Source organism: Triturus cristatus, chromosome 4_1 (assembly GCF_964204655.1).
Source record: "Triturus cristatus chromosome 4_1, aTriCri1.1, whole genome shotgun sequence".
In the NCBI taxonomy this organism is placed as follows: domain Eukaryota; kingdom Metazoa; phylum Chordata; class Amphibia; order Caudata; family Salamandridae; genus Triturus; species Triturus cristatus.
Genome location: NC_140585.1, coordinates 860,722,991 through 860,742,078, shown reverse-complemented (window position 1 = coordinate 860,742,078; position 19,088 = coordinate 860,722,991). Strand labels below are relative to the sequence as shown.

General features: G+C 49.1%; 1 protein-coding gene across 1 annotated transcript in view; it reads right to left on the bottom strand.

Annotated features, from left to right (window-relative positions):
* Positions 1 to 19,088, bottom strand: part of ASB13 (ankyrin repeat and SOCS box containing 13) — a 205,276-nt gene that overhangs the window by 20,660 nt on the left and 165,528 nt on the right. The window contains exon 5 of the mRNA XM_085653572.1: positions 2,585 to 2,776. Within this exon, the coding sequence (XP_085509698.1) occupies positions 2,585 to 2,776 (192 nt within the window). The remainder of the gene's footprint in view (positions 1 to 2,584; positions 2,777 to 19,088) is intronic.

The window sequence follows — 19,088 nt, the reverse complement described above, 5'->3', positions numbered from 1 at the left end:
TGTAACATCCCAGCTAGGTTTTTTATGGCCCCGTCACACTCCCCTCATCGCCTGGTGTGAGCCTCCTTCCCTAGGTAGTCCCACGTATAACCTCCTACCAAAATTAAGCAAGTTTACTATGGATGGTCGCAAACAGTTCCTCTTCTCCAGACTCAAAATACCGAAGCTCCAAAGCACGGATTTTCACCTACAGGTGGGCCAAGCTCACCCGAATCGCTCTTAGCACCCGGCCTGTTTGGCAATGCAAACTCCGGGGATGACCACCATAAAGGCCCCCCATAGAGTGGACGGAGAGTCCAACAACTGCAAATTCTGTTCGAAGTATTCTATGATGGTCTCGCGGACTTTGCTCTGAAAGTCCTAGTCCTGCAGTGCACCGGGAGAAAGCCTACAGAAGAACACTTGTGGGGCAGCATCGGGCAAGAGCAGCTCCAGTAGCACAGGGCGTGACCCAGCAGAGTTCATGGCAGATGCTGTACATCGGTGGTCCAAGAAACAACCTCCTTGGAGGCAAGCCAGAAGTCAATCCTAGACCATGCATTGTGAGTGGATGTAATGAAAGTTCCCTCTGTGTTGTGCAAGTGGTAAGCGCACCAAAGATCTGCAAGGCTATTGTCGGCAATAATGACACTTAATTGCGCAGAGGCACTAGATCTATCTACACTACCGTACAGAACCGCACTGAAGACCTCGCTTCATAACACAGCCCCTGGGCACATAGTGCCCACCAGGCAGGTCGTCCTTGTTTGGGCCATTCATGCACACCAATATCAGCGGGTGTCCCTGCAGAATCCCTGCAATGAGTATATATCGCCCCAGTGTATTGCAGAGCATAGAGCATGTGTACCACGGAAGCCCTCTGCAGAGCATTACGGCCACGCCCTGGGCATAGTTCGAATAGCAGAACACATACTTCTAACGTATCCAGTTCGCCCTCAGTCGCGTCTGTGATGAGTCAGTCAAGTGTAGCTTTTGCAGGAGGCAAACATCAATTTCATGTCTCTGTATGTAGTCAAAGACTTGTTGGGCCGTATGCCTGTCAATAATTTCCCATATATTCCAGGTCAAGCATTCAACTGCTGCCATCAGGGAGCAAAGGTAACCTCGGGTGGATAATGGCAAGTTGGGTGTACACCGTGCAGAGAGGGGAAGTCGTGTGGCTGAGTGGAAAAACAGTATATATAGTATAAACAATGCAGCAAACCAAAACCCACCACCCTTTTTGGCCCCCCAAACTGGCCAAATAAGGCCAACCATCCCACCCAACAACCCCATTAGGAAAATCAAGACAAACATAATGGTACTGATCCCAAGAAGGGCGAGGTGACTGCCCTGCACTCTCCCAGCACCGTGTGCACTGGGTGGCCGGATAGGAGATTGGGGAAGCCATGCGCAAATGCATATCAACTGCTGAGTCAAGTCAGTAGTCCGCTGCAAAGGGCTGGGGTCCTGCAGATGCACAGTTTCAATGGGGGATGAGATGAGGTAGGCCACCAGATCCAAAGCTGGCCTACCCCATCTCATCCCCCATTGAAACTGTGCAGCTGCAGGACCCCAGCCCTTTGCAGCGGACTACTGACTTGACTCAGCAGTTGATATGCATTTGCGCATGGCTTCCCCAATCTCCTATCCGGCCACCCAGTGACTCATGATCACGCGGGCTGAAATCCTTCAGTCGTTATCACTGAGCTAGGTTTGGTCCGAGCCCCCCCTGCCGAGGGCCGGCAAACAGGTCCCACAACAGGGAGTTCTCAGGCGAATTTGGCAGCCAATTTAGGCTCAGTGGAGACTCTCACCCCAAACACTGGCAGAAACCTTAGACTAACAGCCTGATAGAGTTCTGGCCATTGGTATAAGTTTCTCTGACCTTTTACCCTATATAGAGCGGGTGGTTTGATGCACATTTGTTTTTTTAATTTCTGTTCAGGACCGCCAGGGAAAGCAAGGCTGTCCAGAACAAACAATTTCAAAATGGTGCCCACACCCTGGGAGGAATCTCCCACGGTGCCAGGGACTTTATTTTGTGCTTTACAGACACAAACTCCAGCTTTGGAAGTTTGTTTTTGTCGAACAATAAAGTTTGCTGAGCGGCCGCATGAAACATGGCATGGAAGCGGCGCCTCTGAAGACAGCCACCTTCGCCAGGCAGACATAGATGTATAAATACAGCAGGAGTCATTCCACCAGGGCAGTGGAGGTTACTACCTTTGCCCCCTGGCAGACAACGGATCATCCGCCAAACCCTGGGTGAGGGCCAAAGTGTTGATGTTTTTTTAAACTTTTTTGTAGTCTGAACTGATTTGCTCAGACATTTCATTTGCCTTCACGGATGTCAACAATTGAAAACAGGGTTATGCAAGAAGTGCAGGTTTTTAAAAGCTGCAGCTTAAGCAGATACACATGATCCAGTCATTTAATGGCGGCTGGTTGCTCTGCCACAAACGACACTGCATGGTGGTTAGCCAAGCTGCAAGTGATTTATCACTGCAGGGATTTTACTTTATATTCTTCCAGTCCGCACATTATGAAAACAAAGGACCAACGTTGTTTGCTTCACCCAAAAGGCAGAGAGTTAAAGACTTACTCTCATAGTATTCGAAGCACTTGGCCAGTGGGCTGCTGGGCCAGGTGTAGTCCGCCGGCTTCTTTCCTCGGTTGTCTCTTGCGTAAACATCCCCTCCAAATGCCATCAGCATCTCGATCAGGTCCCTACTTTTCACCTTGGCCGCGTGGTGAAGAGCTGTTTCGTGTAGCTTTGCTGCGTTCACATTTGCCCCTACAAATGGCAGAGACGGCATGGTTAAATTGATTAAACGAGGTAATGTGAAAACGTCTGTATCCAAAACATAAACATGATTTCCTAATATGAAATAGAGGGCGGTAGCCGATGTATAAAACATAATCTATGCGCCACAGCATAAGACATGAGCAAAGCAATTTCCGAACAAGAAGCAAAACAATTCTGAGCATTTATTTACGAAGACAAACTAAAGTGGAGAAAAAGAATAACGTTATTGAGCATGGATCCGCAATCTGAAATAAGAAAGAGACTGTCCCAACAGTAAAATATTTTGCTACAGAAAAACATAAGGAGGAAGAAATAAGGTGTTTTTTGCTGGACAAAGATCAGGAAACCCCCAGAGAGCATGTTATTGCTGGTGACATCATTCTTAGAGAACAACATTTTTGATTTTCGGCACTGTTGTTTGTTCCACAGCAAATAATTTATATTGTACTGAATGTTATTGCAGCATTTATATAGCGCTTACTGTCTCGAAGTGGGATACTGAAGCGCTTGCCTACATGGGCAGAAAGCTATGCCAGGTATGTGCGGATGGAATGTTGTTGTCTTTTTTTAGTGATCCTATGTGGGAAGTGTTTCTATTTAGTGCGTGATGACCACTTTTGAAGCGATTTTATTAGAATCCTATTTATCTATTAACATGAATAAAATACAACTGGAAAGAAACTACTGAGAATATTACAAACGCATTCTCTAGACTATGGTAACTGAGCCTTGACTAGGCCTCGTCTTCAGCTTGAACAAGATGTCTGCTGCTGCCTCATAATATTCATTGTGAGTTTATTTTCTAATTCTGACAAACCATGAAGCAAAATATGCGCCGTTTGTTTTGTAATAATATGCTGTTCTCATAGTACATCGGAGGAAGCTTCCGTTACATCCAAGGTTCTTCCTGCTTGCACGGGTAGACAGAAAACTCATGAGTCTTTCCATTGTTTATTTATTTTTTTTGTTTAAAATATTTTTATTGCAGGAATCAGTAAATCGTTACATAATCGGCCAACATTATATATCACGCCCAATCAATGAGATGCAGCCCTCCGTTCCCCCACCGTAAGTTACTTACACAGCCATTCAGCCCACAACCCTAGGGTCGGGCGGCGAAATTCAATGGGGGCTCAGGAGGATGTCGAAGCTGGCCCGGAGAACCCGCTATCCGTCATCTGCTTTTCCAAACAAACCCATAACCCAAAATAACACCCCACTCTTAAAACACCCCAAACCCAGGTAAACCCTCCCCCCCCCCCGCCATCAGCGCGCGGCACCAACCGCCACAGGATCTTCAAAAGGACCCACAGGGAAAGCAATTGATCTGAAAAGTGCAATCGTCTATCGGGACTCAGGGCGAGCCTCTTCCTCAAGCTCAGGGTCGCTGGGGGCGCCATAATCCCTAAGGGCCTGCACTAACATCTCCCATTCCAGCGCTGCCTCCTGTGCCTTCTCATTACGCTGCCTCCAAGCTAGCTGGTATCTGAGCGTACTCTCCCCCGCCGCCCACTTCAAAAATTCGCTGCGCCACCGGCTTCCCGTCGGACCAGCTCGTGCCTTCCAGTTCCTGGTCACCTCCCGTTTAGCAAGGAGCAGCCCCAGATCAATGAACTTGCTAGAAATTTTATTTTTTGGGGTATGAGGGAACCAGTGCAGGAGACCCACCCCCGCGTCAAGCGATAAAGATCTCCCCGTCGTCTCCTCCAGGGTCTTCCCCACTTCCTCCCAATAGGATGACAATCCCGGGCAGGCCCACAGCATATGGAGGAGGTCCGCCTCCTGGGCCGGGCACCTGGGGCATTCCGCCGAAGTCGTACCAAAATATCGCCTGATTTTCACCGGGGTCAAGTAGGCTCTATGGAGCACGTAGTAGTGGACCAATTGAAAGCGGGCGTGGCGTGTGCCCTTCCAGGCCCTCCGCACTAGCTGGGCCCAGGTCGTCTCCGGGATCTCCCTGCCAATGTCCTCCTCCCAGCGGTTTCTCAAAGTGGTGAGGGGAGCTATCCCCTCATTGATTAGTCTGCCGTAAAGGCAAGTGACCGCCTTCACCGTGCCCGCAGACATCATCACGTATTGGCATACTGGGGATAAAGGAGGTTCCTCCTGCCCGCGTCTCCAGTGCGCCTGGATCGCTCGAACAAGGGCCGAGTGCAGCAAAAAGTCGCCGCGGGGAATCCCGAAGCGCTCGATGAGCTCCTGAAAGGGCAAGAGCGACCCGTCCTCGTATAGATCCCCGATTAGCTGCAAACCGGCGTCCTCCCAGGTCGCCAGCCGCGACCAATCACCCCCATGGGGCAGAGCCGTTAGCATCCCCAGTGGTATTTCGGGCGCGTACGGTGTTCGCAGGTGGCCCCGGGCGTGAGCTCGGTTCCAGCACAGGCGGATAGTCCGCTCCTCCATTGACAAGTCCTGCAAGGCCAACCGTTGTCTCATCGCTATGAAGGAGAGAACATGCCTGGCCATGCCCGTTCCCCTCTTTTCTTCGGGGCCCCGGAACTCCCGGGCGATCTCCTGGGTGAAGGCCTGGAGCTGCGCCGCTAAATAATACTTTTCGAAGTCCGGCACCGCAAGCCCACCCTCCTCCTTCGGCCTCAGTAGGGTCTTGAGGGCCACCCGCCGGCGGCCCGAACCCCAAAGGAATCCGACAATCATGGATCGTAAAAATCGAAACGTGGTCGGTGGGACCCAGATCGGTAGTGTCCGGAAATAATATAGCAACCGGGGGAGCGCCACCATTTTAAGCAAAGCAGTCCTCCCAGCCACCGAGAGCGGCAGTGCTGCCCAAAAGCCCATACTGCCTCGAAGTGCTCGAATGCCCCGGGCAATGTTCCCATCCAGGAGGCCAGAAGGTTCATGATAGACATACACCCCTAGATACTTAAAGCAGTCGGGTTCCCATCTAATCTCCCTACTCAGAGTAGGGGTAGGGGTGCCCCTGCGGACCGGGAAAAGACAGGTCTTAGTCCAATTCACTCGGAGGCCCGAGACCTCCCCAAACTCCGTGAGCGCCGTCGCAGCCCCATGTAGGGCATCTAGCGGGTCTTCTAGGAAGAGCAACAGGTCGTCTGCATACAGTGAGATGTAATGCGGGCCCGAAGGAGTCCACAGGCCTGTGTAATAGGCTCCCGACCGGAGATGCAGCGCAAGAGGTTCCACCGCCAGCGCAAAGAGCAATGGGGATAACGAGCATCCCTGCCTCGTGCCTCGTTCCACCGGATATTGTGAGGAAATCAGCGGTCCCGCCCGAACCCTGGCCGACGCCGAGGCGTACTGAACCCTGGTCCACCTGATGAAGCCCTCCCCGAGGCCGAACCTCCGCAACACAGTACAAAGGTAGTCCCATTCCAGGCTATCAAAAGCCTTCTCTAAATCCACTGAGAGGACAACCGGGCACGGGGCGTCCACAAGCGGTTCCCCTAGCAAGCGGAACAACCGGCGAATGTTCATGGTCGTGTTACGCCTGGGGATAAAGCCAGCCTGGTCCTCATGTACCAAGGAGCTCATGTGGCCGAGCAGCCTCGAGGCCAGGATGCTGCTCAGTATTTTATAATCCACCGTCAGCATCGATAAGGGACGGTACGACCCCGGATCGGAGGAATCCCTTCCAGGCTTGAGGAGCGGGACCACCAATGCCTCACACATCGAGCCTGGGAGACGCCCAAGCCTCTTCGCCTCCCTGTATACTACCAACAATCTAGGGGCTAGGAGATCGGCATAGGCCGCATAGAACTCCACAGGAAGACCGTCCAGGCCCGGGGTCTTATTTCTCGCCATCTTTTTGATGGCGCTACGGATCTCTCCCAATTCTATGTCGGACCCCAAGGCTTTCGCCACGTCCCGCTTCATTGTTCGGATCTCTAAAGGCCGCAAATAGTTATCGAGCAGGTCAGGGTCTCGGGCCGAGCGACTGCGGTATAAGCGCTCGTAATATTGCCGGTAGCAGCTCAGAATCGCAGGCTGGGTGTACACCTGGGTTCCGTCTGCCCTGCGCATGGACGTAGTCAGTGAGGACTGCCGCGTAGGGTTGGCCAGCCATGCCAACAGCGCGCTCGACCTATCCCCCTCTGCGATGGACCGAACCGTATAGGCCTTATAGTCAAAACAGCGAAGCCGTTCGACCTCCGCCGCCACCGCCTCCTTCGCCTCCGCCGTGCGCGCCTGCAGTTCGGGGCGCCCGGGGCGGCGTAACTCCACCTCGCGGAGTTTTCGATCCGCTGCCTCTAGGTCGGCGAGGATACTTCGCCTCACGCCGACCTGTTTAGAAATGCAGTACCCCCTCACCACCACCTTAAAAGCGTCCCACTCTAGCGCTCTCGAGCTCGCGGTGCCACGGTTGGACGCAAAGTACTCTGAAATCGTATCACCTAGGTCCGCCTTGAAGACACTGTCCTCAAGGATCTCGGGCCGTAATTTCCAGGTGGGCACCGCCGGTACCCCGGGAAACCAGCCAAGGTCCAACAGGAGGGGGTTATGGTCAGAAATGGTCCTGGTCAAATATTCAGATCGGACCGCTGCTGAAACCAGTTCGGGCGAGCCAAGAAATCCGTCCAGTCGAACGTGCAGTTCATGGAGGCTCGAGAAGTAGGAGTAATCCCTGGTTGTGGGGTGTTGCGCCCTCCAAATATCCGTTAGACCCCAGCGAGTCTGCCAGTCCCGACGATCCCTAGCCAAGCGACGAACCGGAGAATCGGGGAGGGGTGGATGCGAGCGGTCCATATCTACATCCACTACTGAGTTGAAATCTCCACCGAGCAGGAGGGGTCCGGAGAGGCAATGGGCCAACGAGCCCGATAACCTGGAAAGGAAGGCAGACTGGTCTACATTAGGAGCATACACACAGCAAACGTTTAGGTCTCTCCCTCCCAAAGTCCCCGAAATAGCCACATAACGCCCCTCTGGATCTATCACTGTGTTCGAGTCTTTCCATTGTTTATGCTAACACATTTGCCTTGCCACCTCCGATGACAGTAGGTCAGAAAGAAATACCCTAAAAAGAGAATTCCTCTGGATTGCCCCCCCACAATCACTCTGCACCCCCTCAAGACTCGCTCAAACAACTTACTGCGCTAAACTGCACCTCTCATGCTGTTGACTCTGCGGGATCTTTAGGTATAACTCTGAATAAATACCTGAACATGCAAGATCACATCAGTGCAACTATTAGGGGAGCCAGTCATCAGCTCAACACTCTAAGGAAAATCAAGCCATTCTTGCCTTCTGAGGACATCCAGTCTGCAGTCCAATTCTTACTTGTTTCACACTTGGAATATGGATTGGTGACCATGGCTGGGTTGCCTAAAGCTACAGTTGCATCTCTTAGAGCCACTCTGAACTCTTCGGACAAACTCATCACGGGCTCTAGAGAACAAGACCACATCACACCAGACCTAATTCAACTAAACTGGCTGTCCATCGAAGCAAGGATCCGTTTCAAGATAGCTTGTCTGATGCACAAAGCTATTCATTATAACACCCCGTTTACCTGGCAAAAAAACTTGAACTATCTGGTTCGAGTCGAAACCTAAGAAGCTTTACTACCCTACTGTTGAAACCTCCCAAATTCAATAAGAATCGTGCTTTCTCTGGTCTTGCTCCAAGAATATGGAACGATCTTCCTCCCGAGATCAGATCAAAACCCTCTACCTCCTCATTAAAAAAACATGTCAAATGGCTACTCCTGAATGAACATCTACAGCAACAGTCCTGGAACCATCTTAACCCTTCATCCATCTCCTGTTTGACATTCTTTTATACTTTTGTTCAAAAGTTCTATTTTTGTCTCCTCATGTGCCCTGTTAGATTTTTTGTTCTTTTGGAACTTTCCATGCCCCACGAGATGGGCTGATTACCATGGGTCAACGTTGTAATTTTGTCTTTCCCCGTGCTCCCCTATGACTTTGTTGCTTTTCATGTACTTCACATGTTCCGCTATGATGTTGTACTCATGCTTTTACCTCATTCCACATCCACTCCTTTGTACAGCGCTCTGATACCCGTTCGGGTCATGGTAGCGTTTTATAAAACTTTTCAAATAAATAAATACATTTATATTAGGGGATAGTGCTAGTATAGTGGGTTTATATGATGTTTTATAATACTGTACTCTAATTTGTCAATAAATATATTAGCTTATACGGTGCAGACTGTGCAAACTTTCATTGCGTTCTATGCTAGAAAATACAATACAAGCCCTCATCGATTTGCTGCCCATTTGAGACTTTGGGCCAGATGGATCAAGCAGTTTTTGCCTTCGCAAACGGCCGATTGCGAACACAAAAAAATGCTCTTCTGATGCAGGAAATCCTATTTTGCGATTTGGTAACCTGTTACCGAATCGCAAAATGGGTTTGCAATTTGCTATTAGGAAGGGGCGTGTTTAGGGCGTCCCTTCCTAATACTGAATCGCATCGGTATGCATGAATGTCTTGCGACCGAAATGCGGTCGCAAAACATTCGCATTTTACCACCACTTCAAGCAGGTGGTAACCAATTTGCAAATGGGAGAGGGACCCCTCCCTCTTTGTGAATGGCTGTAAATGCATTTTTTAAGAGCAGCCAGTGGTCCCACGCACCACTGCCTGCTCTTAGAAAATGAAGGGAAATGTTTTCATTTTCTCTTTTGTAAAGGAAAACGTGTCTTTACAAAATAAAAGATTGCTTCATTAAAAAGCAATGAAAGACATGGTGGTCTGCTGACCCCAGCATGCCACCATCCCCGTGATTTTTGCTTTACCTAGGGGATAGCAAATTGTGACCTACCTCATTAATATTCATGAGGTAGGTAATTTGCGATCCCCTAGGAGTCGCAGAAAGTGTTAAACACACATTCATGCATTCCGTTTTGCGATTTTCTAATTGCGAATCGTAAATCAATGAAATTGTAGTCCCATGTTGTCCAATGCTACTGAATCCTGCTGTGATTTTGTTTCAGATTCCCGCGGATGCAGAATGGAACACAGTCATAGACCTAGTGCCATGCATGCGTTTTTCTCTATTCCTCTGCATGAGGATAGCCAATATCTTTTTGGATGGTGTTTTTAAAATAAAGTTGTGGTTTGGTGTTGAATCCCACAGACACCACAGAGTTGTGGTTCTTGTGTTCTGTAGTTAGTAGTTTGGTGGATGATGAGGTGTGACAGATCGACATGCAATGTATGGCTTTCAGTATTTCAGTAACCCGAAACATTTAGCCGCTGTGCAGGTCTCTTAAGATCATAATCTACTTAGCTGGTTACTGCACTAGAGTTGTTCAAACTGAAATGTTGTTTATAGCTTAAGCCCTTTGATAGCATGGTAGGTGAGAGAAAAAAAAAGTGGAGAGATCTGCTGACATAGGCTTTGTTACTATCATCTCATCTTCAGGTGTCATCGTGAGATGAATAAAAGCGGTTATAATGTTTAATTTTTTTGAGGCATGCTGTGGTGGACTACATTAAAGTCCTGGGATGGACTAGCAGCATGTGAAAGAGCTTTTAAGATGGGAGTTGAGTCTGTAGATGTCTAGCTTTTTTTCCTTTATGTGAGCGTTTGGTGTCTTTGAAGTGTTTGTTTTTGATACGTTTATCTTGAAGATGGTAATGTTGTTTTTGCTTCAGCTTACGGAGGAATTGTCTGTAACTTTGGCTTCTCCTAGGGGTGCAAATATGGCATCTATAGTGTGTTAAGCTAAGTGAGCTGAAAAGGAATGTATCGTGGTTGAAGTCTTCAAAGTTGATCATTAAAGCAATGGTTGTGGTAGCAGTGGTTGTGGTTTTAGTCTTCTTGCCAAGTGAGAGGCTGAGGTCTGCTAAATTGTATATGTTTGTGTGGTCCAGATGCGTCTTGCTCACTATATCTTAAAATAAAATTTTAAAGTATACATTCCTGGATTGTGCTCTATATATTAAGAGTAAGGAATAAGGTACAACTGGAGTGGGGTGACATCTTAACATCAAGGATTTGCAGCTGTTTATGGTGTTGTTTTGAATGTGTGTTATTTTTATTGATTTTTAATGGATGACAGTCAGGACATCTGCAATTCTGCCAATGCAATTTTTGTTGCTAATGCAAAAATCTGGTGAGATGGCTTTGTGAAACGTGGGTGTAAAGTCTTTGCTGCTCCATGTTTCTGTAATGAAGGGGAGCTCCTGTATGGTTTTTGAAAGTAGGCGAAAAAATTTGAAGTGATTTCTGTTCATGGACCTTGCAGTGAAGAGTAAGCCCTGCAGTTGTTGTGCCTCTTTCCTGTTAATCTCAGGGTGCTTTGAGGTGGTTGTGTTATTGGAGGGGGAACATGGGCATAGGGGATTTTAGTGTGAGTGGGGCTAATCTGGTTGCAGCTTGGGGTGGAGGTGGAAGGGTGATTGTTTGGGTAGAGTATTCAGACACTTGAGATGTGTTTGTGGGGAGCTTTTTGTGCAGGTAGTAGGGTTGTAGCTGCTGTATTGTTCTGTTGTTTGAATAGAGTGTGGAGGGTTCTGGGGGGGAAGTTACAATCAGGGAATCTAGTGATCATATGTTCTTTTGTTGATTTTTAATTTTCTTCAGGACGAGTGACATTGTATTTGTGAGTTCTTTGGGTTGTGGTTTTACAATTGGTGTTTTTTTTAATAGGTTGTGTGATGTAGATCTAGTGGTTGGCTTTATTGTTGAAGGGGTTATATGGTTGATTTGTGTGGTTTAGAAATAGTTGCATTTGGTATAGGCAGCATTAAAGGAGTAGTAACAGATAAAGATTTTGTTAATGTGTGACTGCTTACTTACTTATAGCGGAAATGCAGAGTTCCTGGCACTAGGCCATATTCAGGCCCTAATGGGCACAAAACATACAGCACCTTGAACCCGACAGTCTTTACCTGTACACTCAGGCTGGGCACTATAAGCCCTCAGTCCAAATTGCCCCTGTGATCAGATGACCCGGCCTGAAAGGAACCCTAAAGTAACTGTAAATTATGCCCTCGCCATGCACTGCTAATTACCTCACATATTACATCACTCATGACACGCACTATGACAGCATTGATAACATCACTGTAACATCTGAAATGAAATAATTGATAACAACACTGTACATGGTGGGGCATGAGTTATAGGTACTTTAGAATACAAGATATAGTTACTTGAGATAACTTTAACTGGTGAGTTTCAGTGGTTCTGTTCTTAAAACAGTAGGTTTTAGCTGATATTTTCACCAAACTAGAACGTCCCTTAAACCTTTTTATTGTTTCAGTGAACATATATACAAATATATGGTTCCTAGATTTTGGGATTGCTGGATATAAATATATAAAAGGTACACATATATAAAGACACAGACACACACACATACATGAAAGCCATGAAATTAATGATCTTTTGGACCAAAAATATAATTATGATTAGTCTGATAGACAAACTCAAATGTGATAAAAATACAAAAAAATCAGTGCAAAGCGGAAGAACAATGCTAGTTTCACCATGAGTCAATAATAGGTACAGCTATTCTAATATTATTTAAAAACGAGACCAATATCGGTATGTTAAAAATAATTAAAACGTGTATTGTGTTATGCACAGATGGGGAATATGTGACAGGTTCTTGAATAATAAATGAATGCCGGCAAAACCACTGCAAAAAAGAAAATACAGCACTTGTGAACGAAATATTTTAGCACTTGTATGTTGAAAAAATCCGAAGACCAAGGAGAATTAGTACATAAGCAAATAATGAATGACGTGCAGGCATAAAGAAATGTCAAGAAACACTTACAGTGCACCTAAAAAAGTTAATTAATGTAGACTCACATGATGAGTAGACATTAAAGGATGAATGTAAAAGCAAAGGTGACACCTTGGGAGCAGGTAACCTCAACCTGGCTGTGCTAAAACTGCTGAACCAAACGTATTACACCCATGCAAAATGATGGAAAATACATAGATAACACATTCAACCTGTTGCTAGTAACAGGGTTTGGACTGGCCCAGTCAATCATGCATACTGGTAATAGCTTAAGGACAGACACACTGTCAGTGGCGGCTCCTCCGCTAAGGCAGAGAAGCATCGCCCCACTGACTTCATGCAGGAAAAGAAAAGAGAAAATAAAATGATTATAACATAATGTTGTTATCAGTTTATTTTGTCCTCCCGCTACGGCAGCTTGCGTGACGGGGCAGGGCAGGGCTGAAGAGCAGAGGAGAAGAGTACAACCCTCCAAAGTGCACTAAGACTGTTTGGTCGGCCCTCTTGGGCCACCCAAAACAGTCATGTGCAATTTCCCCATTCTCCATGCAGGCTGCATTACAGCCTGCATGGAGAACATGCCCACCCCTCCAGCCCCTGGCTGAGTGCTGTGTCATGGCGCTCAGACTAAATAACAACGCTGCATTGCAGCGTTGTCATTGGTCAGGGGAGCCTGTGGGACCTGATGGGAAGGTAAGTGTTTTTTTTTTTTATTGTGACCCACGCCTGCCACTCACGAGCCGTGCCGTGCACACTGCTCGCAGGCCAGGTCGCTTCCCTCCTGCCGCACAGCTCCACCTGTGTGCCAGTGCCTCTGCCCCCTCGCTGCCGCTCTGAGCGTGAGTTCGATCCTGCTGTGCCCCCTGATCGTTGCTGTCTTTCCGCTGTGCCCATGTAGCTGAGTTTATTGTTGCCACTGTTTTGTGCTCTTTTGTGCATTTTGTCCTGTTTTGTACTTCGTTTTGCCTTTCTTGCCCTTGCGTCCTGCTCGTCTCCCCCCTCCCCCCTTTTTTCACTTCTGTACCCTCTGCCGATCCTGCCGCTGCTCCCCTGCGGCCCCGCCCCCTCGCCGTCCATTCGTCGCCCCGCTCCCGCCGCCCAGCTGCTCCTCCCTCCCTCCCCGTCTAAAATGGCGCCCGCGCCACAGCGGGCGTGCCGCTTGCGCGCCAGAGGCAAGCCCGTCTGCGCCAGTCCGCGCCTGGACCGCGCCCACCGCCAGAAGCCCTGGACTCTGCGAACGCCACAACGCCAGCACTCTCCACACACTCAACGCCGGGCGACACCACACCTGCATCCAGGCCTTCCCGAAATGCACCCAGGGACCCTTCTCCTGCCGCAACTGCAGATTCACCTGCGACAGAGCCGCCAAACCACCAAAGACTGGACTCAATCACCTCCGCTGCATACTCCTGAACACCCGTTCCTAACGCAAACACGCCGTCGAGCTCTGGGACCTGCTCCACACCTCCGCCCCAGACGTTTTCTTCCTGACCGAGACCTGGTGGAACGACTCCTCAGCACCCGACATCGCCATAGCCGTCCCGGACGGCTACAAAATCTCCCACAGAGACCGCGCCAACGGAATAGGAGGAGGAATAGCCATCGTCCACAAGTCCTCCCTCAAGGTCTCCAATCACTCAGAGGACACCCTTGGCACTTCCGAACACCTGCACTTCCGGATCCACACCGACCCCAACACCACCCTCAGAGGAACCCTCGTCTACAGACCTCCCGGACCGCCGGCCACTTTTCAGCGACTCCATCGCCGACCTCGTCAGCACCCACGCACTCACTTCCACGGACTACATCCTCCTCGGAGACCTGAACTTCCACCTCGAGAACAACAACGACGCCAACTCCGCCACCCTGATCGACAACCTCGCCAAGCTCGGCCTCAGACATCTGGTCACCGCACTCACCCACGCCGCCGGCCACACGCTCGACCCCATCTTCTCCACGAGCACCCACGTCTCCTTCAACCACACCACTGAACTCCACTGGACCAATCACCGCCGCATCCATTTCACCTACAAGAAGCCCACCACGCACCATCGCACCCAACAGCTGCCCCGCCGCTGCTGGAGCAAAGTCACAGAAGACCAGCTGGCCAACATCCTCGTCCAGAACCTGCCCACCGACCCAGACACCGCTGCCTGCAACTTCAGACAATGGATCAACGAGTGCGCCAACACCCTCGCCCTGCTCAAGAAACCATCCAACAGCCGCACCAGCAAGAAAGCCGCCTGGTTCACCGAAAAGCTCCAGACCTCCAAACGAACATGCCGGAAACTGGAGAAGAAATGGCTCCACGAACGAACATCGGACAGCTACACAGCCCACAAGGACGCCACCCGCAGACATCACCACCTCATCAGATCAGCCAAGAGGTCGTCCTTCAAAGCCCGCCTGGACAACAACGCACAGGACAGCAAAGAACTCTTCAGCATCGTCAAGGAACTCTCCAACCCCAGCGCGAACGCCAACAACATCCCGACCTCACAAGAACTGTGCGACCTTCTTCCACCGCAAGATCGCTGCCATCCATGGCAGCTTCAACACCACGACCGCCCCAACAGCGCCAGACCCCACCCCCCCGGCGAACACCACCCGCATCAACCGCCTGACCTCCTGGACCAACGTCAACGACGACGAAACACGCAAGATCATGAACTCCATCCACTCAGGATCACCGTTAGACCCCTGCCCACACCACATATTCAACAAAGCAGACCCAGCCATCGCACCCCAACTTCGGAAAGTAATCAACATCTCCCTCGAGACAGCCACATTTCCGGAAAGTTGGAAGCGCGCCAGGATCAACTCCCTTCTCAAGAAGCCCAATGCGGACCCCAAGGACCTCAAGAACTTCCGGCCCATCTCCCTGATCCCGTTACCGGCGAAGGTCATAGAGAAAGTCCTCAACACGCAACTGACCCGCTACCTCGAGGACAACAACATCCTAGACCCATCCCAGTCCGGGTTACGAAGAAACCACAGCACCGAGGCAGCCCTCATCGCCGCCACAGACGACATCATCATTCAACTAGACAACGGCGAGACATCAGACCTCATCCTCCTGGACCTGTCAGCCACTTTCGACACTAAAGACACGCCTCCAAGATGGCGGAATCCAAGAGAAGGCCCTGGACTGGACCACATCCTTCCTCTCCGGGATAACCCAGAGCGCCCGCCTCCCCCCCTTCCGCTCCGAAGCCACCGAAATCATCTGCGGCGTACCCCAGAGCTCTTCCCTCAGCCCGACGCTGTTCAACGTCTACATGGCCCCCCTCGCCCACGTTGCCCGCCAACACGATCTCAACATCATCTCCTACGCCGACGACACCCAGCTGATCCTCTCCCTCAGCAAGGACCCGCACACCGCCAAAACCAACCTCCACGAGGGAATGAAGGCCGTTGCCGAATGGATGAGGAGCAGCCGACTGAAGCTGAACTCGGACAAGACGGAGGTCCTCATCCTCGGATCCACCCCCTCAGCCTGGGACGACTCCTGGTGGCCAACCACGCTAGGAACCGCACAGACACCCACCGACCACGCACGCAACCTGGGAATCATCCTCAACTCCTCCCTCTCCATGTCAAAGCAGGTCAACTCCGTCTCCTCCTCCTGCTACAACACCCTCCGCATGTTTCGCAGGATCTACAAGTGGATCCCCACCAAAACAAGAAGAACTGTGACCCAGGCCCTCGTCAGCAGCAGGCTGAACTACGGCAACGCACTCTACGCAGGTATCCCGGCCAAACACCTGCGACGACTGCAACGCATCCAAAACGCTTCCGCTCAACTGATCCTCAACGTCCCTCGCCGCAGCCACATCACCCCCCACCTGAGAGACCTACACTGGCTCCCCGTCGAACAGAGGATCACCTTCAAGCTATTCACCCACACACACACAAAGCCCTCCACAACACCGGACCAGCCTGCCTCAACGGCCGACTCAGCTTCTACACCCTCACCCACCAGCTCCGGTCCGCCAGCCTCGCCCTCGCCGCTGTCCCCCGCATCCAACGAACGACCGCCGGCGACAGATCCTTCTCCTTTCTCGCCGCCAAGACCTGGAACACCCTCCCCACCCACCTATGGCAGACCCAAAACCTGCTCACCTTCAGAAGACTCCTCAAGACCTGGCTCTTCAAGTAGTAGCAGCACCCCCTCCCCTCAGCGCCTTGAGACCCTCACGGGTAAGTAGTGCGCTTTATAAATACAATGATTGATTGATTGATATATGCCCTGTGGAACTCACGCCTGAGGCTTCTGAACATCATGGAGGGATGGAAGTGTTCATGGGCTGGTGTACACAATCGCTGGTGGGGTTTGGATTCCTCCTGACCAAATTCGAACATCTCCTGATACTGTTATTATCTGGAATATTGTGATGGAACTGAAGAAGTACTTTACCAAGTGAGTGTATGCCTGGTCAAACTACAAAGGATATGGGGTTCATGAAGTAAACATTCGGTTAAGAGTCTTAAGCCTCACACAGATGGATGTTCTCACTTGCTGCATAATATGTATATTAGGCACCCTTTTTGTTGTCACAACAATTGTAGCTTATGCTGCCCCTACAGTATGACTGTATGCTTCAATGTTACACTGCACTATACTTATATAAAAAGGATGAATTTCAACATAGCAGCATCCCATCCACATGCTAAACAGAGCTGGAACAAGATACAAATATGTAGAACTAGCAGACCGGTGACATATCATGAGGAAGCAGGGACAAGATAGGACACACCTTCCCCAATTCACATAAAAGAAAGTACATCGAAGAAAAACGTTTAGAGAAGAAAAAAGGAAATATAGTCTGAACCACAACTGAAATAAAACCAGTTACAGATAAATAGAAAGGCCATAAATACATCCACTTTAAACAATGAGACAAAAACTGAACACCATTTAGCCTTATCCGCTACCATCCTGTCCCCCTGATCTATACAAAGAATGACGATTTAAATAGACAATTCTGCCATCTTGCTTTCCTGCATTCTTAAACATCTTCACCATTCTCAAAGATCAAGTAAATTTTGAATGATCTCTTTTGACCGTAGGGGATCTCATAGCCATATCATTCACAAACAGTTTAGACAAACTTCCAGCTTTGCAAAAGCTGTACCTATTTTTTCGGTCATGTTGCTTCACTCTCTTACTTTCAAACATATCATCATTGCATTGCGTGCACTCTGTTTTCCCCACTTCACTCAATAATGGGTGACAAAAGAGTGACCATTCTTTCCCTAAACAACTCAAAAAGTACTCTTCCTAGTGTTGCATGTGGAGTAAATCTATAAACTTCCACCTTTGCTTCTTGTTTCCAATTTGTAACTGCACCTTTTGATAGCTGGAAACTTCCTCTTCCATATTATTGCATTTGGGATGATACAATGAACACTTGTTCATGAGTAATTCATTTAAGTTGGATGATGTCCTGGCTGTGGGTGTGTGACGAGACCCGCTAGAGGTGGTGAGCTTATATGCAGGAAAAGTGCTGGTCGTGGTAGCTTTGTAAATCATGCAGTTGGCTTTGAAGATGGTAAGGGGACCCAATAGACTGCCAACAGGATGTGGTGATGAGATTAGATTTCTTCAGGCCCTGGATGTGAGGTACTGCAGTGAGTAGGAAGTCCTAAGCGGTGTCGGTGGGGAGTTCAGGAGGTCAAGGAGTAAACCATTACCACCCTCAGGATGCGAGAGTACGAGGGCATGAACAGCAGTTCTGTAGTCGATTTCTGGAAGAAATGGTTCCATTCTCTTGAGAAGAGAGAGCTGGCACCAGGAAACACTTGTACAGCTGGACGTCAAATCAACTGTAACAGTAGAATCTACATTCAAATGGGTACAGGTACTGGAACGTGACATATAAGCATGCCATATTCAGGATTCCATGACCATGCCTTGGGAAATGGCTTTTGGTATTGCAGCTAACCCCTCAGTTCTACAAAAGCAATAAAATAGATTTACCAAGTCTATGCATTAACAGCATGCTGGCACCATAGATAAATTAATGAGAAGAACAGAAGGTGAGGTGACAAATAAGCAACAATGCAGAATTTTATTATTTTTTTTAACTGATTAAATGAAGGCTTCTGTTTATTCTCTTATTTACACCCATTATATTTATAAAGAAGGAAAGATCGATAAACTGCATAACATAGAAAATCTGAAGTTGTCACTTTGGGTAGGTGTGAAAGGTTTCATTTACAAGCACCCATTCAAAGTCCATTGATTGGTTGATGAAAAAGCATGCCCACTATTTAGGGTGGAGACTGTGCTGTGTACAGCAGGCTGTCCACCCTGTATGAGCGAGGAGCATTCTTGGCTTTAGTCTTTGGCAGTCTCTGGCACGTTAGGCCACCAGAGTATCACGGATCCGAGTGTGTCTCCATATGCAGGGTGGCACCGCAGTGGTTGTAAGTGCCCAAAGGCAGGGTGGCTGCTGAAATGCAAATTCTAGGGAGCAGACTCTGTAAGACAAGCAGCCCTCAGTGGGGGAAAATGTCCTAAGGGAAACACTACAAGTGAAGGGTCAGGACCAGCACTTACTACAATATTGTCCTGATGATGATGAAGTAAACATGGGG